This window comes from Amblyomma mixtum, chromosome 3, assembly GCF_055824585.1.
Source record: "Amblyomma mixtum isolate Tamu chromosome 3, ASM5582458v1, whole genome shotgun sequence".
NCBI classification, from domain to species: Eukaryota; Metazoa; Arthropoda; class Arachnida; order Ixodida; family Ixodidae; genus Amblyomma; species Amblyomma mixtum.
The window spans coordinates 388976526-389000613 of NC_143014.1; the positions used below are offsets into that span (position 1 = coordinate 388976526).

Consider the following 24088-nt stretch of genomic DNA (forward strand, 5'->3'; position numbering starts at 1 on the left):
GCTCAGTTGTGCTTCCATCATGGGGCTGTGTGATGGGAAAATGCATGAACTGTCAGTCAGTCTCTGAATGAACTGCCTAACGATATTGGGTACTTGACACTGTTGTGTTGAAACGCCCTGTAATCCAACCCTGCCGTGTCGCTAACGGAAGAGACAGCACTGTATGTAAAAAGAACAAAAAGAAAGTGTGGGTCCCCTGAGGAGAAGTCCACCGTGCAGGGAGCGGCACTTTGGTGGGGTGGCGCCTGGCTTCCGGGTGGTGCACTGCAATGGGGTCACCATGGACAACCGGCTGGAGAACCTGGGGCTGGAGAGGGCCGGGGTGCAGCGGGCAGCCGCCGCCTACCCGCCTGCCGCCCTGGCCGCCTCGGCAGAGTCCCAGCCCAGCAAGCAGCGGGAGCAGTCTCTCTACTGGGCTGCCATCCAACAGCTTCCCTCAGAGCACCTCGTCGAGGAGGTTGGCGGCTTTCTCTTTCTCATGGGGGGGGGGGGGGGGGGGGTTCTCGTGTTGGGTTCCATTGCGCTACAAATGCTCAGCATTTTGCCACCACTTTCTACACTCGAAGGTGCACACATCCTGTGCATTTAGTACAGGGCGATTTTAAACATGATCAGGCGGTAGTTGGCCCGTTGAAATATTGGCTTTACATAATATTTTTGTCATTCCTGAAGACTGTGGGTTAAAGATCCGGAATCAGTTTTGTTCAGAAAAAATTAATTCAAGGAACAAATTTTTAAGCACAGGTGAACTTCCACACTATTTTTGCCAACTTTGGGTGCAAATTGCTGTAAATATGTATATACACAAGCCTCTCATTTTCCTACCTTCATCTGGAAATAGAGTTGAACCTCGATACAATGAACCTCAGTGTCATGAAGTTTGCGACACAACCAACTTTCTCGTTTTTTGCTTCTATTGAAGTGCATGTATTTTTTCCCTTGATTTAGCAGAGTAGTTTCATGCCGTACCGAGATTTATTGAGCATATTGGCGATCAAGTGCCGGTGCAGTTTGAAGTCCTACTTTGGCCTGCGTGATGCCACAGTTCCATAAACACTAAATGTAGGTTGTCAAAACGCCAGAATGAAGTAAAGCATTATCCACGTACCATGTGGGAACGGTGCCACAATTGCGGATAATGAATGGGCTTGATTAGGCTTCTTTGGGAGCTGTAGCAGGACTGGCTCATGAAAATGCAGCACCCAGGAGCGTAGGAGCTGTGTTCTACCTTCTTGCTGGTGTATCAGATCAATACCTTTTAGAGAGACCCGGAGCCCTTCACTACAGCGTCTCTCATAGCCTGAGTTGCTTTGGGACATTACACCCCCATAAACCGTAAACGTTTTTTGCGTTCGCTGCTGTTTGCGTCAAGTTTGGTTATGATTAGGGTTTGGACATTTAAATTTAAAGGGGCTCTGAAAACACCTTCCGAGGAGAGCACATCAACTCGCTCACTGTGCATTGTGTTGTCATGAACATCTGAGGCCAGTGATGCACTTCTGGACACAGCAGAGAGCCGAAAATTGCGTGCAAAAGTTGGCGAGCCATTCCTGGCGACTTTTTCATGCTCGCACCCTCCTCAGTCGCTGACATCTGCGTATACAAGTTGGGAGGTGGCTATTGGTTAGATTCTTCAGACATCAGGCAGCTACCATGGCCGCAAAACAAAGCATGACAAAACAGCGCAGACGGACGGGACGGAAGAAGAAGCGCATGTGTCTGTCTCTTCTTCTTCCGCCCCGTCCATCAGTCTCGTAGCTCCGCCGGGTCAGGAAACTCCGCCACCGGAGCCAACCTGCCAACGTGCAAAAAGTGACGAGAGGAGAGGGAAGGGCTCGAACACGCTGAAATTCAAAGTTTGACTGCAGATAACTCAGCTTCTACGAAGTGCATTAAATAGAATTCTTGATCAACAATATTTGTGAAGCGGCGTGCTTTGTCTCCCAGGCATGCCGCAACAGTCACAAACCCCTTTTGTGACTGTTTCAAAACAGTCACAAAAGCCCCTTTAAACTGTGGAAAAAAAAAAAAAAAAAAATTCAAAATTTGGTTCTAATCAAAAAATGTCAGCATCTATCTATGGCATACACACTACCGCTAGCTAGCTATTGAGTAGGAGTTTAAGCTCCTGTGCACACCGGGATGCTCCACATTCTCGCCAAATGCAGCCTCCTAATAGCGTTGTTCACTCGACCTCGATTTATATTAAAAATTTTAGTGTTCGCACACCCCTATCAGTTGCCTGGTGCAATAGCTGATTTTAGTAGCGATTTTTCGTACTCCAACAAATTGGACTTCATGATACTTCGGACCTTTTCCAGAAACTGTCCTGCACCCTTTAGGAACTATCAGCAACGAATGAATTGCGAACAAGAAACGTGAGGTGGCAACACATAAACACCAACATATTAGCTCCTGGAGAGCAAATACAGGTGATGTTGATTAACACTTGTGGAGAAGAGTTTTCGTGCCTTCAAAGTTGAAATAGCGTGAGCTAGTATTGAGTTTCCCCTAGCTACGAGCTTATTATTTTGCAGTCTGTGGCTGAAATGTGTTGTTCGCGTTTCATTTCCTGCTGATAGAACATGTACATATTCACGACAGATATTTCGGACTCTGAGGGGTACCAATGTTCGATTTTGTAGACTAAAATAGGCCTCAACAGTACAGTCAAGTCCACTTATAACAATACTGGTTATAACAATATATCAGATATAACAATGGTCGGTCATGGCACCATCAGCTTTGCCATGTGTTCTATGGTAAAATAAACTGCTTATGGCAATGCTATCTAGGCACATTATTGGTTATAACAATTAAATCAGGTAATTGAGTGTCAACCATTACAGAAAAAGAAAAGAAATGCTACAACCACACCAGCAAAACCATGCTTACAACACAAAAGCGTGCATGTGTGGGGCCGACCAGTGGACTAAGCTGGCGCAGCAACGCCACGAAAGCAAAAGAGGCAGGCGTCATCACGTCAGGAGAGCTGCTGCATTGCTGCATTGGCTACGCACACCCCAAATCAGTCTGAGCAGTGCGCATGCATGCAGCCAGCGCCGGATTTTTTCTCTTGTCAGCTGTCACCACAGCCTTAGTTCTGCATGCTTCTTGAATTTCCGATAAGAATGATTCCTGTGACGTGGAGGTGCGCGAAGCTCCTGGTGGCGCAGTGATGTCGGTGCTTTGGTCATCAGTGAACATTGTTCCGGTTTCCTGAAGTTCGAATTAACAAGCTTTTACAGGCATTAGAACAATCAAATCCCTCCAGGTCCTTCCTGTCAATAAATTCTCTAAAGTTTGTCATCTTTTATTTTTTTTTTCGGCACAACCCTGTTATAACAATTATTGGTTATAACAGTGGTATTTCCATGGCACTTGAATATTGTTATAAGTGGGCTTGACTGTATTGTAGAAATTGTTTTTTCTGCTGAAGGTTAGTTTTTTTTTTCTTGACGTAGACATGAGTGGGTATCGCTGCCACAGCCAGCCAGATCTTTGCTGCCGTGGAAGACGAAACTAAGTTGTAGTGCTTAGCATGTACAGTAAAAGTTTGATTAATTCAAACTTCAAGGGACCAAAAAAAATGTTCAAGTTATCAAATTGCCCCAAAAAACTGTCAAGAACTGCTTGCATCACAGTAAATTTGTTTGACAAAAGGCTGGGCAATGAGTGCCCTCATTTAAGGTGAGAGTGCCACGGCAATGACTTTTTTAAGTTTCCATCAATGGTTTATTGTGTGCATACTGCTGAGAACGTCGAAACAGAACTACTCCATAATTGTGGGAGCCTCCTCGGCATCCTTTGTGGTGCAAAGCGGTGGAGCTCCTCCGTTGCGCCATCACAACCCTTCACAAGTGGCACCGTCGCATGTGAGGAGACTTCAATGCCCTGGAAGAAGAGAACCACGCAGATGGAAACGAAGCAAACGCTCAGCAGCGCAGGGAAAAGAATGAAAAGAATGGAGGGGGTGTTGGAGAGAGCACCGGCAACGTGCCAGTCGGCCTCCGAAATGTCTGTTGGCTTTGCAATGCTGTCTCGTCAAACCACCATCGCTGTGGACTGGCACAAAGCTCAGCAAATGTGAAGCCAAAACTAAGCTGGCAGACTGTTCGTGGAGACTGGGCCATACGTGTGTCACCACGTGTGGCATTGCAAGCCATTGTCAGAGGCGCGGGGGCTTTGAGTGACTCTGTAGCATGGAAGTCGTTTTAAGTAGGGTTATTTCAACAAGCTCTTGTTGCACTGGTCGTGCCTGGACGCGGCCTCCCTTCAGGAGCCAGTTCGAGTTAACTGGTACAAGACCCATAGCATCCGAATTAACGCACGTATGACACTATAGACCTAAGGAGAAGGCTGAGTCTGGCTGGTTGGTTCACGTTGAATGGCGTGACAAAACAGCGCAGACGGACGGGATGGAAGAAGAAGCGCATGTGTCTGTCTTTTCTTCTTCTTCCGCCCCGTCCATCAGTGCTGTTTTGTCGTGTCATAGACCTAAATGGGTGTTGGCTGGGACTGAGCTAGCGGCTCGAATTGTCCAGATTTGTGAATCAACAGAAGTCGGTTGGATGGACTGGCTTGGATAAGCTTGGCTATGAATTCCTCATTGTTGCCACTCGAATTAATGGCACGCCGTTTGTTTCCATCAGGGTGGCCTACCGAGAAGAGTGCGCGAACCAGGTTATGGGATTGCATTGGAAACAGCAGCTGCGTACTCCAAAGCTTAGACGATGCCGTCCGTGGTGCAGGGCTAATGGGGGGGGGGTCGTGTGGGTGGGAGTGGAGCCAGGAGCGCTCGCTTCTACTCGTGGGTGCCCTCTTTTGGTCGTGGTGACCGTTGTTGCCCAGGGAAAGAAACTCTGCCCTCGTAGCTCAAGGAGAGCGGCGCAGGACATGAATTGCCACAGCACGACCTGTGGCTATGTCGTGCCATCTGTTATCGGTGACGTGAGGTGGTGCGGTCATGAAAGCATTACTCTGGCTCAAATATGACACAGTTGCACCTTGATATAACGAAGTAGTGCTTGTGCAGGGCAGAGAATCTGCTCAAGCAGTCTGCTGCAGCAGCTGAGCTTTTTCTGTTGCTCTCTAAACATATCATGCGATCCGAATTTGACAAAATTACCAGCACCTGCAAGGTAATTCTTCTATTTAAGAACATAAAAATCAGACTGAAAACGGTCTCTGCGGGACATTTTTATGCACACATTTTGGGCATATTTACTGGGAAATTAAGCTAACCGGGAACATATCAATGAGGTTCTACTATATGTGTGTATATATTGCTCATATTTGCTCCACAGTGTCTTGGACCAATAGTAGTGCTGAATGCTCATAAGGTGGCTTGTTGGCCTCTTCTTTTAAGCGTGTTGAATGCAGCATCATGCTTTCTTTTTGGGTCCTTGGATGTGAGGTGTGTTTTACAATGGTGGCAGACTGTTTTGCTAATCCGTTGAAGGGGCTTGTAGGACCCAGGAATTGGCACACCTTGTGTGTGTTGATCATTCTCTGGAATGCTGCCAGTGTACTGGCCAGACCAGGTGGCAGTAAAACGAATTCTTATTGGCCATGTGGATGTTGTACGCAGTCTTGGGTCTCAGCCTGTCTAGCTTTGGAACCTGGTGCAGTTGTCAGCCAGTCTTTCAAACTCTGTGGAACCTGAAAAACAGTCCAGATACCTATTGAACAGCCCGAAAGGTCGCTGAACTTCAAGAAAATCACTTTACTAAGATAAAACTGGCTTGAAAAAAAAAATTGCTAATTTTTCCCTCTGCCTTGTTGTGCCCATACGAGATATTATGTTTGTGTTGAAGTCTTGCGCATCATGGCACATGCGCAGCTCAAAGCAATACACGTGCAACGATGATCATCAACCAGTGGCAGCGGATAGCGGTACTCTTGTGTTGAGAGCATGCTACTTCGCACAGTCATTGCTCCCCGGTTGTTTTTCATGCCTGTAGGTAGGACTTGTATAACCTTACTTCCGAGTTGGCAGTGATGCTGGCTTGCTTTAGTTGCTTGAAAAATTCCTCTGTATGTGTGCTTATGGCTCGGTAGGGACGAAATTTTACGGGCTTCTGAATCGCCAGTCTAATCTTCATTTCAGCGTCATTTATGTCAGCCCATTTTGGGAGTGTTGTTTCTGAAGCAGTCATGTTACTTGTCAATGAGCTGTTCGAGTTTCTCTCTCTGCTATTGGATGACACCTGGCCCATATCCCCCCCCCCCCGCCCTCATTGCCTCTTCTTTGATCATTATGATTGGACATAAATGATAGTGTGTTTAGTGGCCCTTGCTAGCATTGCGGGTGCACCAGGGTGTGTGGTGTTCTCAGTATTAGTGGCACTTGATCTCAGCATCCACAAAGACGTGCGATTTGTGTTCGCGATGCACTGCCTACTGGAGCCAGATTCATGGCTTTTTGCGTGGTTGTGCTTTTTCCAGCAGCTGTTTGGTAGTTCTGTGTTACCATGTTTCTTTGAAATGCTTTGCGCAGGTTCATTTTTGTGGAACAGTTCTTCACACAACAAAGTTTGACTTTTTTCTCGTTATTTTCCCCTTTTAGCTTGCGGATGCAGCTGTCACCAAGTATTACAATGCCAACGGGGAGGTGATTGAAGAGGAAGGTGAGTTGTGGAACTGTGGTCCTTATCGTTTACTGATGTGAATTCCATGTCTGTGGCTAGTTGGGACTACGCCGTGACTAGTCCTCTGCTTGAGTATGAGTAAAGCCTTGTGTAGCTTGCTGGCAGCATTTGCCCACACCTAGGGCAGTTCGTGGGCAGCAGAATTTCAGTGCTTCAGATTAGCTGAATTTGAATTGATGGGGAAGTACTACTGACATCTATGCCGTGTCAGGTTGTAAGTGAAAATCCATGTTATAGTAACACCTCATGGTAGAGAACTCACGGAATGGGCAGAAACGTATAATCTGAAGTTAGTATTGTCAAAACAGAAATCAAAGCTGATACTGAGCCATGGAAAATATATTGGCGCAAATTAATTCACATCTGAACAAGTCGTAATTCATACTTGGAAAGCAGTGCCAACAGGATGACAGCGTGGAGGAAAAACAGTGCAGAGAACAATCTGGCATTCTGTTGACAGTCAGCGCTCGTCCTGTGTCCTCTTCTTCCGGGCTGTTGTCTCTGCGCCCCATTTTAAGCATGAATCTATACCAGCACGCCTAACTTCCAGTTCTTAAGTTTAAATCGCTTGGAAAAAGATTAAGAAGAAACCTTTACGGACCTGATGCCCCAAGTTCGGGGCAAGGAATTCCTTGGAGCTTTCTTTTGCAAGAGCTCTAAAGCGGGATTGGTGTGTTTTCCTACCCATCTGTGATGTTTGTGAAGCTGAAGTCATGTGCGTGCACAGTTGCAGTCTTAACAATACGGAGCATGCTTCAGCGATCAATCTCCCCATCGCACCATACCTACCGAAAATTGGCAGGGTGTTTTATATGTCAGGGATCTCGGCTAAATGTAACCAGATTTTTAAAAAAAATACGAGTGTACTAGATGAGTGAAACCAACGCTGTGCTGCTGAGAGTTTGTGTGGCCTAGTTTGCAGTATCTTGTTCATTCTACAAAGTTGGTTAATTAGTTCATGCCAGCTGGCTAAATTTTTAAACATTGTCTTCGGGAAAAAAAAAAGGAGTCTCTACAAAAGTTGCAGATCTCCTTGAAGAACAGCCAGCTGAAATCTTTGCAGAAAAATACATCTTACAAAGCTTTTTTCTACTGGCCGTAAGAAAATGCACAGAATTAAAAATCTACGACTTAAAATAGGGCTACTACAGTGCCTCAAGATGCACAGTCAGGAAAAAAAAAAAAAAACCGCTTGTCTTCATAACGCTGTCTGGGACAGGGCTTCATGTTTACACTGAGCACAGGATATAAGATGAGTGGCTTTTCCTCTGAAGTCACACCTGGGAGCCTCATGTTGGGGCTGATGAAAAAGCTGAGCAAATGGTGCCATGGTGCAAATATTTCAGCTGGCCACATGATTCTCAGTAGCCCCGAGTTGGTTTCACTTGCCTGGGGCACCTGGTACAAGCTGTCAGATGTCGCTCATGAGCTGTTGCATAACCCCAAGAAACAGTCATATTTCCTTTGCAAAACACGTTATAAAAGTTGAGACGTCCAAGCATGCTCCATATTATTTTGACAGCACTTGTACGTATCCATTAGTGCTGGCACAGTAGTGAAAATGCTTCTATCTCTTTAGTGGACACAGCGGTGTATGACTGCCAGTGTGGGGCAACGCATCGATGTTGAAACACCACTGCCCTTGTTTTGTGGCTGCGGCGTTACCGTATTTAAATGATTGTGAGTTCGGCCTATTTTTTTTCGATTTGAAAATGCGAAGTCGGGGGGGGGGGGGTCGATTTCAATCGAAAGCAAAGCATGGCACCATAAATAAAGGCGAGACAAAGGGAATATCAGGGATGCTGCAGCGTGATTGCAAATTTGTTTGCTCTACGGCTGCATCCAGTAGCATTTCGGTTATTTTTCGTGCTTGTTCAAAAGGATTTTTCATTAAATTTTTTACTTCCAACTGTGCACTCGGCGCTGAAGGGAGTATCTATAGTTGATGGAAGGGCCATTGTTCCGATCACAGCGGAACTGCCACTCAGAACGGCAGCGCTTCCGGGGAGTGTCGGTAGCTCAATGAAGAGCCGACACTGCTCAGGCGTACCATAAAAACCGGAATGTACGTCAGACTTTTTTTCAAAAACCATGGCAAAAAGTTGACCCCCGTCTTCATCATCATCATCATCAGCCTGACTACACCCACTGCAGGGCAAAGGCCTCTCTCCCATGTCTCTCCATTTTACCCTGTCCTTCGCCAGCCGCGGCCACCATATTCCTGCAAACTTCTTAATCTCATCCGCCCACCTAATTTTCCGCCGCCTCGTGCTACGCTTGCCTTCTCTTGGAATCCATTCCGTTACCCTCAAGGACCAGCGGTTATCTTGCCTTCGCATTACATGCCCTGCCAAAGCCCATTTCTTCCTCTTGATTTCGACTAGGATGTCATTAACCCGCATTTGTTCCCTCATCCACTCCGCCCTCTTCCGATCTCTTAACGTTACACCTATCATTTTTCTTTTCATACCTCGTTGCGTTGTCCTTAACTTAAGCTGAACCCTCTTTGTTAGCCTCCACTCTGCCCCATAGGTTAGTACCGGTAAGATACAGCTGTTGTAGACTTTTCTCTTCAAAGATATTGGCAAATTCATTCATGATCTGAGATAACCTGCTATAGGCGCTCCACCCCTATCTTATTCTTCTAGTAGTTATTTCCCTCTCATGATCCGGGTCTGCGGTCACTACCTGCCCTAAGTAGACATTCTCTTACTACTTCCAGCACCTCGCTACCAATTGCGAACTGCTGTTCTCTTGCTAGACTGTTGAACATTACTTTGGTTTTCTGCATGTTAATTTTTAGCCCCACCGTTCTGCTCTGCCTGTCTAACTGAGTGATCATGCTTTGTAGTTCTTGTCCTGAGTGACTTAGCAAGGCACTGTCATCAGCGAATCGCAAATTACTCAGGTATTCTCCATTAACTCTTATCCCCAACTGTTCCCATTCCAGTCCCCAGAATACCTCCTGTAAACAGGCAGTGAATAGCATAGGCGAGGTCGTGTTTCCCTACATGACACCTTTCCTTATTGGAATTTTATTGCTGACTTTATGGAGAACTATGGTAGCTGTGCAATCGTTATAAATATCTTTCAATATTTTCACATTAACACTCATTTACACCCTGATTCCGCAATGCCAGCATGACTGCTGAGGTTTCCACTGAGTCGAATGCTTTCTCGTAATCAATGAACACTATATATAGGGGCTCATTATATTCTGCGCATTCTCTATCACCTGATTGATAGCGTGAATATGGTCTATTGTCGAGTATCCTTTACGAAAGCCTGCCTGATCATTTGGTTGACTAAAGTCCAAGGTTGTCCCGACTCTATTAGCGATTACCTTAGTGAATACCTTGTAGGCAACGGACAATAAGCTGATTGGTCTGTAATTCTTCAAGTCCTTGACGTCTCCTTTCTTATGAATTAAGATAATGTTAGTGTTTTTCCAAGCTCTAGCTACGCTCGAGGTCACAAGGCATTGCGTATACAGGGTGGCTAGTTTTTGTAGCACAATCCCTCCTCCGTCCTTCAGCAAATCTGCTGCTACCTGATCCCCACCAGCTGCTTTTCCTCTTTGCATTGCTCCTAAGGCTTTCTATACAGTAAAAGCTCGTTAATTCGACACTGACGGGACCGCGAAAAATTGTCGAATTATCCGAATGTCGAATTATCGAATGAACAACAAAAAACAATGTTTGCCGCAACAGGACGTATACCTTTAGTTGGCAAGGAAATCTGTAATCACCGTCCGCTTTTTCGAGCGAATTTGAGCGACTACGATAGCTCTAACAGCTGCCAGGTGCTCCGCGGCACACGCGCCGTCAGGGATTTGTTCGGACAAGGCTTCTGCGGCTTCTTTCACCGTGCACTTTGGCATTTGGTGCAACTGCTCACAATCGTAAATCGTCGTCGTTGTCAGCGCCTGTCACTTCAATTATTTCATCCTCGATCAGCTGACAGGACACGAAGGCGAGGCGGCGAGGCGGCGCGCAGGCCCTGCGCGCTACCCACCGGAAAGCAGCGCGGGGAGGAGGTGAAGGGAGCGCCGCTCCCCGCTTATGTTTTTTCAACCAGCGTCCGCGGGGACGGCGTTGTTGCTGGGACGCGCGTCTTATCTTTCCTCTGATCTTTTAACTCTCCTCTTATCTGCACGGGGACTGTGGACGGGTGTCTTATCTTTTCTCTATCTTTTTCTCTGATCTTTTAACTCTCCTCTATCTGCACATGGCAGCGGTGGTGGCTGAGCCAGTAGGCAATCCCTTGCGATTTCCTTTCACCCTTCTCTCAGTCGCAACAAAACAGCAACAAGTAGCGCAGTAAACACGCTGACAAAGCGCGCATTTACCAAAAAAGGCGCCGTAAATAACCGTGATAGCGACTGCTGCCACACAACAAAGCACAAAAAAAAAAAAAGACGCCAGCCGCTTCGGCCGCCGCTAGCTCGCTTCCTCGGATGGATGGATGATATGACCATACGGATGGCCTATCAGCCGTACAATAGCGCCGCTCATGGCAGTGTTTTTTTCTTTTTGCTCTCGGCACACCGGCTTGGCGGGCTGCGGAGTGAAGTCGAATTAACCGACGCACGGCAGAATTTGTTCGAATTAACGAGAGTTTCGCCCCATAGACTCCTATGTATAATTGTAGGGACCTCGCGCGCGCGTCGAATTATCCGATTTGCCGAATTATCCGATTTGCCGAATTATCCGATTTGCCGAATTATCCGATTTGCCGAATTATCCGATTTGCCGAATTATCCGATTTGCCGAATTAACGGGGGTCGAATTAACGAGCTTTCACTGTACTTCCTCCTTCGTTACTGGCGGGATGTCCCATTGCTGTGTTCCACTGCCTCTCTCAGTAACATTCTGATTGCAATCGCTACTGTATAGATTTGTGTAAAACTCTTTGGCTACTTCAACTATCTTATCCATATTGCTAATGACATTGCCCTCTTTGTCTCTTATCGCATACATCTGGTTTTTACTTATGCCTAGTTTTGTCTTCACTGCTTTTAGGCTACCTCCGCTGTTTAGAGCATCATCGATTTTCTAAATGTTAAACCTCCTGATGTCGGCTACTTTGCGCTTATTTATTAACTTAGACAGCTCTACTAGTTCTATCTGTGGAGTTAGACGTCCTCATGCCTTGCTATTTCTTAATCAGATCTTTAGTCTCCTGAGACAGCTTCCCGGTATCCTGTCGAACCATCCAACCCCTACTTCTATGGAGCACTCAGTCTTTTATACCGGTCATTGGCGGAAAAACTAAGGAAGTCTTGCAACAATGGGCGGCTGAACTCAACAGCCTCCATCACCATCGCCATCAGCAGTAGCGTGGTATGGCGACGTTGTGACACCTCCAGTTTGCGTTTCCGTTGTCACAAAGTTACTTTGGTTTGTGGCTGGGTGTTGTCGGCGTGGAAATCTCTCCCCGCAGAGATGGTGCACAAGTCTTTTAGAAAATGCAGCATAAGCAATGTGCCAGACAGCACAGAGCATGATACTCTATGGGACGTGGGCAGCGAGAAGCAATTGTCATCCGACTCGAGTTCGGACGACTATTGACTCGGAGTAACGCTTGCGCACTTTGTGCCCTTCTCTGTACGGTACACCCAGCCAATTCTTTAACAGTATTGCGCGACCATTGCCTCGCGTTTGTCAGCACCTTATGACTGAGCGGCGAAAGAAGCGAGAGTAAGCGCATGTGTACACATGTGCGTATCTTGCTTGTTTCGCCGCTCAGCGCCGTTACTAAGGTGCTGACAAGCACGCGGGTCGATGGTTGCGTGATAGTGTTAAAGAATTGGCCGGGTGTACATACAAGCAGCATCTAAATGAAAATAAATACTGTCACTATTGTGCAACCAGTTGAGTTGCATTTGTTTCAAGGTAAGGGTGTATTTTGGTACTTGCATTGAAAAAGGTTTTTTTTATTTTTAGAATTGGCTAGTTGGGGGGTCGACCTATATACAGTCATGCCCACTTATAACAATATCCAAGTGCCATGGAAATACCATTGTTATAACCAATAATTGTTATAACAGGGTTGTGCCGAAAAAAAAAAGAAAGGATGACAAACTTCAGAACATTTATTGACAGTAAATACCCAGAGGGGTTTGATTGTTCTAATGCCTGTAAAAGCTCGTTAAATCGAACTTCAGGGAACCGGAACAATGTTCACCGATGACCAAAGCACCGCCATCACTGTGCCACCGGGAGCTTTGCGCACCTCCGCGTCACAGGAATCAAGCCGGCTTTTTGGAAGCTATTCTTATGGGAAATTCAAGAAGCATGCAGAACTAAGGGTGCGGTGACAGCTGGCAAGAGAAAAACCGCGCTGGCTGCATGCACGCGCGCTGCACTGACTGATTAGGGGTACGCATGGCGTGCGTAGCCAATGCAGCAATGCAGCAGCTCTCCTGACGCGATGACGCCTGCCTCTTTTGCTTTCGTGGTGTTGCTGCGCCAGCTTAGTCCACTGGTCGGCCCCACACATGCACGCTTTTGTGTTGTAAGCATGGTTTTGCTGGTGTGGTTGTAGCATTTCTTTTCTTTTTCTGTAATGGTTGACACTCAATTACCAGATTTAATTGTTATAACCAATAATGTGCCTTGATAGCATTGCTATAAGCAGTTTATTTTACCATAGAACACATGGCAAAGCTGATGGTGCCATGACCGACCATTGTTATAACCAGTATTGTTGTAAGTGGACTTGACTGTATTCCGGTTTTTATGGTAGTTTCCCTTTGGCTCTGTTTGACGCATTTGATGACTGCCGGCCTTGTTTTGGCAGTTTTTAATCGAGTGTTTGTCAGTCGTCATGTGCACTCTCGGTCTTACTGGTGAGCGTCCGGTGCCCATTCACGACTGCATTCAAGACAGCTGTCATTCTTTACGTCGAAGAGATGAAAACTGCGTGCTGGGCCGCAAGTTCAGAGTCTCGGAACAGGTGATACGAGCAGGTGTGGGGGCTGCAGTGAGGCAAAATGTTTGAGCTGTTCCACAGGATGTTGTGGTACGGCTGTTTGCAAAGTTGGGGGGGGGTTTCGCTGGACGATGATGTTGGAACGACGTGCTGTGGGACCGCAGCAGTGATCGCAGCGGCAGCACTAGTGATGACGATGGCACTAGTGCCAACGAGTAGTCCGGTGACTAATACATTTTCTTATGTGCCTATGGGCACACCCTTGTTTTGTTTTCTTCTTTTCCTGATGTGCTATACCAGGGGGGTGGACTTAGTTGTGTAAATATGGTATCTTGATGATAGTTGCACACAGCAGCACACGCCAACCAAGCACCCCCCAGTGCCTTCATTATGTTCTCCCAGCTCTTGTGCAGCTTGTGTTGCCATGCCGAAAAATATGCTGCAGTCCCTGTTGTCTACATGAGGGCCACAACTTGGAGATAGCATCTCAGATGCCTTGGGCGGTGTGTGCATGCCTGCAGGGGAATGTGGGAAGAGAGGACAGTGTGAGAAACTGCCGGGCTTGTGGGAAGGGGTCAGCTAGCAGTGGTTACCAAATCAGGTTAATAGTGTGCATGCATGATAAGGATTGCTTTCACGTGACTGCATTTTTTTGCTGCATGTTTCATTATAGTGTCATAATTGAGGCACGACAACGCTAGTTATATGCCCTTGTTTATTAAATAAGCGCTGCAATGTTAAAGGTTCCTTTCAGCAGAAAACCCAGTGTCGGCATTGTCGAGAAAATCCGGATTGGTCGAGAGGGCCATGATGCCACGACCATTTGGCCTCATGCAAGTAATTCCAACACCTTACCACGATCACATAATACAACAGTGGTGACATCATACATAATTCTTCATTGGTCTGCAGGCTTGTGACGTAATTCGACTACCGTTATGTTGATGCCTCTGAAGAAAGAAAAGCATTGGCGCTGAAAAGAAAAATGTCCGAGCCGGGACTCGAACCACCGTGCCTTTTGTTGTGAGCCGGGCGCACTACCCTTGCCCACTGATGAGTGTGCGTTCGATTTGGTTGAAGGGAGGCCTTGCGTGTCTTGTAGTAAAAGGAATGGGAAAAAAAAGAAAATAGAAATGAATCCCCCCTCCCAAAAAAAAAAGAAAGGAAAAAAAATGTGTCCTTTTCTGCAAAGTGACAGGCAGTGGGGACCCCAGGTTGCCGTTGGGACCCATTAACGCTATTGCATCGTACCCTTCAGGTGGCACTTATGTGTCCCTCTTATTTTGTTGTTTTTGTACAATGTTCTTTCTGTATTCATCATGTGTTCATGACCTGTAACTATCAAAGAAATTTTTTCATCTGGGGTGCGTTGCCAGAGATTTATTGGGTGCACACTAAGAAATGATCTGCACATAGCGGATTCCTGGCTGCATGCAAAGACGGCAAGAAAGCTGCATTTCTTCGCTCCCATCGCGTTCTATAAACTTGGGTGTAGATGTTTGTGCGAACAGTGCTGCTGCGTGAATGTGAAAATGTGTGTGGGATAAAAACGTTCCATGTGGAGGATGCATTGGTGCCTCCTCTGCCAAGAAGTGGTGCCACAAGGCTTGTGTGTTCTCGCTTTTCCAGAGGAAGGGGGCTGCTACTACGAGTGCCACTACCCGCCCTGCAGCAGCCTGGAGCGGGAGCCCCGTGAGTTCAGCATCTGTGGTCGCTGCCAGGCGGCCCGCTACTGTGGCCTCTTCTGCCAGCAGCGCGACTGGCCACTGCACAAGCGGCACTGTCGCCCTCGGCTCCGCCCGCACCGCGAGAAGGCCCCCGAGCGATGACGTGGGCCCGCCTTTATCTGAGTTGAGCTTTGCACCAGTGGTGGACGCTGCCTTGTTTTTTTTGCCCCCTTGTACTACCTGCTGCTGCCGGTGGCTGGGACTCTCTCGTGCCAGGTGGGAGGAGACCGCACTGGCCCCCGTCGTCACTGCCTGTTCAGCCACCACTGCAGCGATAGCGGGTGCAGGATCTCGGGGACTCTGCACACACGGTGGGGCACTTAAAGCAGTGTGCATTTCAACTGTGGCGTGTGTTTTCTTACTCTGTGGTGCTGTCTAGTATTGTAGCAGCACGTGTGCATGTTTCGGTGGGCCATTTTTTCACGGTGGTTTTTAGGTATTTTTTACCAGTGCCTTTCCTGTCCCCCTTTGCTTGTCGCCAGTAGTGTCTGTCTTCACTACAAGGTCTTCTTCTCCTGTGGCAAGGGCTTGCTGTGTTGTGGTGAGCTTGCATTTTCATCCCTGGCCTGTGCTGTGTTGCATCATCCTTGAGGTTGTGCAAAATATTGGCGGCATTGAGAGGCTGTTCCTCCAGTGTTATATTGACATTCCTGTGCGACTCCTTGCCCTTTTTATTTGTCTGGCCATGTACCGGTTCTGTACTGGTGCAGCATCTGGTGGTGTTGCTTTCTTGGGCCAGCAGTAGCAACCGTGTGAAGTACATTACCGTACATCACGCCACCGACTGTCCCTGGTCAGAGAGTGCCCTTTTCCTGTTCGGTTAGTGCTCTTCTCCGGAGCATCTGGTCACGGTCATGTGCCATACAGCGGTCAGGAGCTTTTCTCTGTGGTTGTGGCAGCCGAGAATGTCAGGTGTAACTGTTTGGTGTGGCAAGCGGGCGGTTTTTTGCAGCTTTATTTTTTAAATGCTTGCACTGCTTTGCTGTCTGTACACACTGCCACTAATGTCCGCGGCCAGTCAGTCGGCTTGAGCAGTTCCTGACCCCCTCGATACTAAAACCTGTTATCTGGCCAGCCACACTGCGCAAATGTCAGGGTAACCGGGGTGAGACAGGGATGAACTCCAGTGCTGTGGTAACTAGTAGTTCCTCCGCAGTGCATTTGGTAATGCACAGCCATCTGGGCCGGTTGGTGCCCTGTTCGGGGGAGTGTAGCCACAGTTCAGGTACCGCTTTGTTTGATCTTTGCGTGGGACCCGGAAGTGGTGGAATGGCAGTAGAGACTCGTTCCATCAAAGTTCGTTTTTGCCGTCCTCACATCCCGTCAGTGCTGCTGCCCACACACCTCTGTGTTTGATTACAGGTGTGCTGGGAGCACCAGCTCCGTGCAGCCACCTGTTGTCCCTGTAGTTGGAGCGCACATTTCTTGCCCTGCGTAGCGAGTGTTATCAGCTTGTAATGTGCCATCACTGCCTTGTGGCATGTACTGTTGTATAGCTGTTTTGAGCCCTGGAATGAAGTCCTGAGTGAAAGGTTTGAGAGGTGTGGTAGCTTGTTATAGTGCCGAGGGGTACATGGCAGTTGGAGTGCTGCTTGGAATGAGCACTGTTGACGTTGATGGCACACTTGGCTGTGCGTGCATACCTTGGGCAGATTGTTGAGGTACGAGTGAGGCTTTCACTGACCGGCTTCATTCCTTCAGCATGTGCCGTTGTAGTACTGGTCCAGGCAACTTTACACTGGCAGGGTTTTGCTAAGCGTTTGCACTGTCATCCTGTGTTTCGGTGTGAACATGGAAACATGGGCCAAGTATCTGGCAGAGGGCCACATCACCAGACAAGGGCTGCTTTTATGGGAGCAAAGTGACGTGCAGTTAGGAAGACCAAATTTCGCTTAGTTGCAGTTCCCCTGTGGCACCGTATTCTCCTGCAGATTCATCTCTTACTGTGTTGAAGCAGTGAGATAATTGGGTAGCTTGAAACATACAAGTTGCCACCAGCAAAGTCCTGTTGGCTTTTAGTGCGGTATTGATTTCAAATAGGCTGGTGTCATCAGCGATTTGAGAGGAACTCAGCCACAGCTTGCAAGGCTCGGCTGCTGTTGCCAAATACTTGCATTTGTGACCCTAGGCACCTGTAAGGGTGTTTGGTGCAGCCTTCCGTTTTTATTTTGAGGCGGGAAGCATCTCTCTTCCTTGGGGAGGCTCAAGTAAACAATACAGGGTTCACTGTACACTTCCTGGCGACTCTTTCTTTGTAGCCACTGTTGCACAGCTGTGAATGCCCTGTGATGTCTGTGTGTGTTGCCGGTTTTAGCTTTCCCTTCTCCACTGTTGTGGTCTATATATCCCAGCTCTACACCTCTGTTTATTGCAGTGGTGCAAAAAGCGCTGGTGATGCTGCTATAGCTGTAACTGGCCAAGCTGCTTTCATAGGTCTTACTTTGAGTGCGAAACGGAATATGTGAAACAAAAGGTCATGCACCGGAACAGTAGTGTAATCTGGGAAGCTTTATTTTTGTGAGTAGCATGTGGATCGGCTTTAGTTTTTTTTTTTTTCTGTCTTCTGTCGGTTTTGCTTCCATTTGCATGTGTGCCAATGTCTTTTATCTCACTTGACCCTTAAAACCTTTTATTTCACTTTGTACTTGCTTTTACTTTCGCTTTGGTATGTTGTGTATTTAGCTTTTGCGAATGTTATTTGCATGCATATGGTGGAACCACATTATCTCAAAATAGTCATCTTCCTTGCCCTTGCAGCTAAAAGAATTTTATCCTTTTGTGTAGTTTTTTGTGCAGTTTTTCATTTCGCGTTATTCTAAAATGCTTCCAATTCTAAAATGCTGCTTGAAAGGCCATTTATATGGAGAATGTTGCCGGGGAATTTTAAATTGTTGTGTAATGAGTGTTAGTTGTTTGTTGGAATTCATAGGAAAAGTTAGTGATGGCTGCAAACATTTTGCATTGGTTGATTTGCATGCGACTGCTGGTTTTTAATTGTGGAATGCTGTTGGCATGTCAGGTCTTGCAACCAGAGTCATTTAACAGCACATGCCAGTAGACTGAAGCTGAGGTAGAAGCAGCTTCAGATTGGGAACATGCAGTGGCTTAGCTTGCAGCTGCTCATGTTATTTTTTTCCCTGATACAGCTGTGAGGAATGTGCCATTCTCAGTTTTGAATCTTTTTTGATAGGCTGTGTGTGCAAAAGTGCTCTCTGCGAGTTGTTGGCACCAGTACATCGTGAAGGCCATTGGAGGCATGCACTGACTGCTGCAGATATGTACACCAAGGAAAAAGGGATTGCAGTAAGAGTGCAAGCTTTCTTGATCCCTCACAACATGCTGCAAGGGTTAATTTGTCCTCGCTTTGCTGCTTGCTTGGTGTGGCAGCAAAATGGGTGACAGTTTTACGCGTTACGTTGCGTGCCACTCAAAGCCTGGGTATTTTCTAGCCAGATGCTTGGTTTGCTGGGTGTTGCACAGCTGTTCACCAGAACATGAAGTGTGGCACTTTATGGCCGCTGGCCAAGTTTCGTTAACAAGTCTGGTCAAATGCTCTGACTGTGTTTGAATCTAAGGTTGTGGGGGCCTGTGAGAGCTAGTAATTCTCAGATGGCCTCCAATAATGCAGCCATGTATCGGGCCACATTCTGCTTCCAGTAAGCTGCCGAATTGGCCCCTGCCTATAGTGGTGCCCTTCGAGCAATAAGCCTGGTTTCTCGTGTCTGTATCCCTCACCTGAGAGTATTTCTCCTGTGCCCCCGTGTTTGTTGCCAGCGTTTAAATGCCTGTGCTATGCTTTCACACTTTAAATGTGCTGCAGCTAATTTTGTGTTCCCTTTAGGGGTCACTAGTGGTAGCGCTGCAACTTGTTGCGTTTGACAGGGTTAACTGACATCTCATACGTGCTGTGCGTAAGTGCAGAGCATTTTTTTTTAGCAGTTGTTTGCCGTTGTGGAATAATCTAGTCCCTTGCTGCGTGTTGCCTTTTTTTTTATTTGTTCCTGCACTTGAGCTTTTTGCAAAGTCCACATTTTGGCAAAGCAACTGGTATTAGAGGTTTGCACAAGTGCTGCTGAGATTTGTAGCCGCCTGATCGTACGTAACGTGTGACCACGTGCAGCAACCCGGAGTCTTGTGATCTCTGTTTTTGCACTGGTTCTAAGGCGTTCCCAAATGCAGCAGCTGCATTCGGGCAGCCCGTCACTGTGGAGGCAGTGGGGCTCAGCACTTGACTGCCCTGTTGCACTTGTCTCGTCCTGCACCTAACTGATATCGTTGGCTCAGCTCAAAACTGTCGGCCCGTCTTGTTTCGCTGTGCTTTCCAGTGAATTGGGTGTGTTTTGAAGAAGGACTTACAGAATAAACTGTTCAGTGTAGGTAGCTTAATGCATCATTCATTTAGGGAACCGCCTCAGCATTGAAGCACGCGCTTTGTGCAAACCCCGAGTACTTTTCTTTACCTTCACTACTTTATGGACCTGTGTCTTGAGTTCCTGCATTGTATTACTACGACTTTTCGTGCATGTTTTAATCTGCATTTTTATTTATTACCGTGAAAGTATCCATTGTGCATGAGTGGTTGGTTGTAACGTTGCATGTCCCTTTGCATTTTTTTTTGCTTGCTCTGGAAGTTTGCATCGACTGTACAGTTGTCATTGGAGAGTAAGAGTGCTTGGTGTCATTCCCTAGGTTGTGCATACATGCTGCTGGGATTTTAATAGCCGTTTTTTTTCTTTTCTGACTGAATTCTCTTACGTTGAGGGCAAATTTTCCTTTTAATTCATCACGCTTGAATTCATGTGGACCACGAAATAAAACTGTCACAGATTTGACATGTTTTAAGGGTTGGCAAGTGCTTATGCATCACGTGCCGTTGACGTCGCGTGTTGTCCCATGTGGTTGGCTTTGCTGGAAAGCATTGGGACAGACGCTGAGGTCCGCCGTGGTGCCGTTTGTGATTGGCAACGGGTGCTAAAGTGAATGGTGAGTGGCTGTGCTGATCAGTGTTTATCTCCTTTCTCACGATGTCGCTGGCAGCCTTACACCTGGGGGTCTTCTGTCAGTGTGTAATGTTTGAGGCAGCGCTTCAAAACTGCGCAAGAACTCCATGAAGCAAATTCACTGAGTTTTGTGTCCTTTCAAGGGATAGTAAGTTGTGCTCATAGTTGAAGGTAATGTGGCATAGTCGTTCGACATTTTGCATTTACGTTATGGTGAATAATGTTGGACATGGATTTTAGCACATGGCATGCTCTATTCGCTCGGAATAAACAGTGTAAAGGACTCCAGGCAAACGTGAATATGGTATCCCCTCATAACTAGTTGGTTGCAAATGGCGAAATTTTCGAACAAATATGAATGTAAAGAAAAAGGCTTTTGTATATTGAATATGTTGAATCTAATATCTGTCTAGAATGAGAAAAACTGGAAAAAGATAAATGGGCAGATGTCCTTATTACAAGCAATAATTGAACCCCTAGTGGATTTGGACGAGCAAGGCTAGTCATAAGCAGACTGTCATTTCTGGCCCCTGACGAGTCGAGCTTGTGTGTTTTCTGGCACTCTGTGTCCAGTTTAAGGGGGGACATGGCTCTTAGAGAAATGTTTTTTATTTACAGACCAAATGCAATGAAACTACACAGAGTTATTCAGTTTTTTCTGCTGATCTCAAATATGCAATTTGTTTATTTCTAGGCCAATTAGTTCCTGAGATATTAATATATATAATGCCATTGTCTGCTGAAACAATAGAAAAAAAATGGGCCACCAGAAATTTAATTTTAATATGTGGGTAGACACTACAATGTGTGAGGAATGCAACGCTGGAAGCAGTTTTCAACTTTTTGTCCGTGTGGACAAATGGGCTTAGTAGTTAGTTTTCAAGCGAGTTAACCAGACATACAGGGCCAGAAAACACACGACACACATGAAACTAACTATAAGCCCATTTGTCCACATGGACAAAAAACTGGAAACTGCTTCCAGCGGTGCATTCCTCACACATTGTAGTATCTACCCACATATTAAAATTAAATTTCTGGTGGCCCATTTTTTTTCTATTGTTTCAGCAGACAATGGCAGGATATATATTAATATCTCAGGAACTAATTGGCCTAGAAATATACAAATTGCATATTTGAAATCAGCAGAAAAAACTGAATAAGTCTGTGCAGTTTCATTGCATTTGGTCTGTAAATAAAATAAATTTCTAAGACCCATGTCCCCCCTTAAGGTGAGTAGTGCTCATCCAAAGCATTTTTTTGGTTTGCAAACAGATTGCAGCATGGGTACCAAATGACCATTTTGGTACCATTTTTAAAAACGGTGTCCATTAGGGGGTTAAACAGAACTAGTCTGACAAAAGAAAAAAGTGCACAGAAATATGTTGGTTCATGACTCATATCAGCAGCCTGTAATGTGGCGGCCATGTAAAATGGGTAATAAAAAGTAATCCATGAAATGACGCATTACTTCCAACTAAATATAACATAATGGGTAGTAAAACGATTCGGACTTAAACGAACCAGGAAGAAATGACCGTATTATCCAAAAGTCTCTAAGAAATGCCTCCATGCCTCTCACCCCCCTCCCCCAAAAAGGTGCCGAAAAATGTGGTGAAGCCAGGAGGTGGAGACTCCGTCGCACAACTCCGTAACGAACGCGCAGTTCTTGCGTGCCTGGCCATGCTGGAAGGACGAGGATGTAAAACTAGAACGCATATTGGCATAGGAAAGGGAAGATATTGGTTCTAAGAAAAATCAATGGCGATTACACGCGTAGTAATGCTGACAGTGAGCGCTAGCTATGGAGACAATCACGTTTCAATGCATTTTATTCATCGTTGGTACCACTCTCTCATTGTCAGTGGTGATCGTCACGGAGTTATGACTACTGAGAAGTGATTTGACAATTAAGTTGGTCATGGCCTTCACATTGCATGACCGGTAACAGCAGTCCAATGCAGGTGCCTCTCGACGAAGTCTCTTGTTCGGGATTCGTGTCCAGGATGAACTTTGTCTTCTGCCATGTATGTTGCAGCGACTTGTGTTTGCTTGCATCATAATTGAAGTTGCCAGTGATGGGAATTGATGACGCGAGTCGCTCATATTCACTTGAATCTGCGTCAGGAGGTCCATTGAGTCTCTATAGGAGGCTGCTCCAATATTTTCCTCTGGACTGGTACAGGAAATTATGGCCAAATTGAGGAGACACTTAAATCCGCTAAAGATCGATGTCCTATCTCATGCCAGGAGCATTGGCTTAACCTGCTCCCCAAGTAAATCGGAACTCTTGGTCGTTAATGAAAAACCTCCGAGACTCGAACACCCGAAGGTGATAATCGCCCTGAGTGGTGCCAGATACCCGATATCCAAACCATTGGTACACTACGAATGCTCCTACAGAACAGTGGGAGAAATAATGCGGTACCTGGCCAACAGCGAGTCTCTCCTCATCCGAAAAATGTCTAAATAACAGAGGAATGAGGGAGGCAGACACACAACTGTAGCGCAGGCCTCCGTTCTCAGCCGTATAACATACAGGTGTTTCACCTGAGACTTTTTTAAAATAGGCTTTTTGAGTTAGAAGAGCACCTTTCCTGGCACTGCATTCTCAGCGGTGTAGTATACATCAGAATACAGCTAAGATGTGCTAACTAGCAGGCTGGTTAATTAATGTTGATTAGTTAGCTTTTTAACTACTTGCTCCTTAATTATTGAAAGGCGTGTAGCCCAACCTAAGTGATATCCATATCAGTTTAGAATTTCGAAAATGCAGTTGCCCTCGACGCGGTGGCCCAACAAACTGACTATTTTGCACTACAAAGGTTGGATTGCCTGCAAGCTTCACGAAAGCGCATGTATTTTGGCGCGATCTAGCCGAAATGTGTTGGTCCACAGCGCCGAGGGTAACGGCGTTTTCCAAATAATATAAACTGATTTAGATACTGATCACGACGGCCTACGTGCCTTTCGATAATCATTAGGAGCAATTAGTTAAAAAGTTCACTAATAAATATTAGTTAACCAGCAGTTCGCACGTGTTCTGATCCACAGGGTCAATCACACTTAGAGGTAACACGGCTCCGCGTGCCTGCGGAGTGCCATTGCCTCTAACCCGTTCACGAATCAATGCAGAGTGGCGCACGAGAAGAGGGACCTCGACGTGGCGCTTCGTGTCAAATGCCCCTTTGCACGGGTTTGCGACCAGCTTGGTCGCAATGGTGCTCCGCATGTGCGCAGCCACGCGGAGCCGTGTTCCTCCCGCTAAGTGTGATTGGCCCTGTACTACACCGCTAACAATGCTATGCCGAAAAGAGCGCTCTTACGACTCAAAAACCCTATTTTTAAAAATTGTGGAAAGTCCTATGTGAACAACATGTATACGGCTGCGCCAGTTGCGCCAAAAGGCAAAGCCTGCTACACGCTGCTACAGCAGGACAAATTACGAGCATCATCATCATCAGCCTGACCACGCCCACTGCAAGGCAAAGGCCTCTCCCATGTCTCACCAATTAGCCCTGTCCTTTGCCAGTTGCGGCCTCCGTATCCCCGCAGACTTCTTCCTAACTTTCTGCCGCCCCCTTGCCTTCTCTTGGAATCCACTACGTTACCCTTAAGGACCAAGGGTTATCTTGCCTTCGCATACATGCCCTGCCTGCGAGTATGTTTTTGCAGGCTAGTTGGTGCCTAAGCATTCTCAGTTTTTTTGCGCAAAAGACACGACACAAAAGAAACGAGGTAGACAGGACAAGCGCTTACTAACAACTCGGGTGTTTAT

The 24088-nt window shown here is 46.5% G+C and overlaps 1 protein-coding gene across 1 annotated transcript in view; it reads left to right on the forward strand.

Annotated features, from left to right (window-relative positions):
• Positions 1 to 20142, forward strand: part of LOC149357141 (zinc finger MYND domain-containing protein 19-like) — a 37147-nt gene extending 17005 nt beyond the window's left edge. Inside the window, exons 4-6 of the mRNA XM_089584440.1 lie at positions 220 to 457; positions 6569 to 6629; positions 15213 to 20142. Coding sequence (XP_089440566.1) covers positions 220 to 457; positions 6569 to 6629; positions 15213 to 15412 — 499 coding nt within the window. The 3' untranslated portion in view covers positions 15413 to 20142. The remainder of the gene's footprint in view (positions 1 to 219; positions 458 to 6568; positions 6630 to 15212) is intronic.
• Positions 20143 to 24088: the final 3946 nt, after the last annotated feature.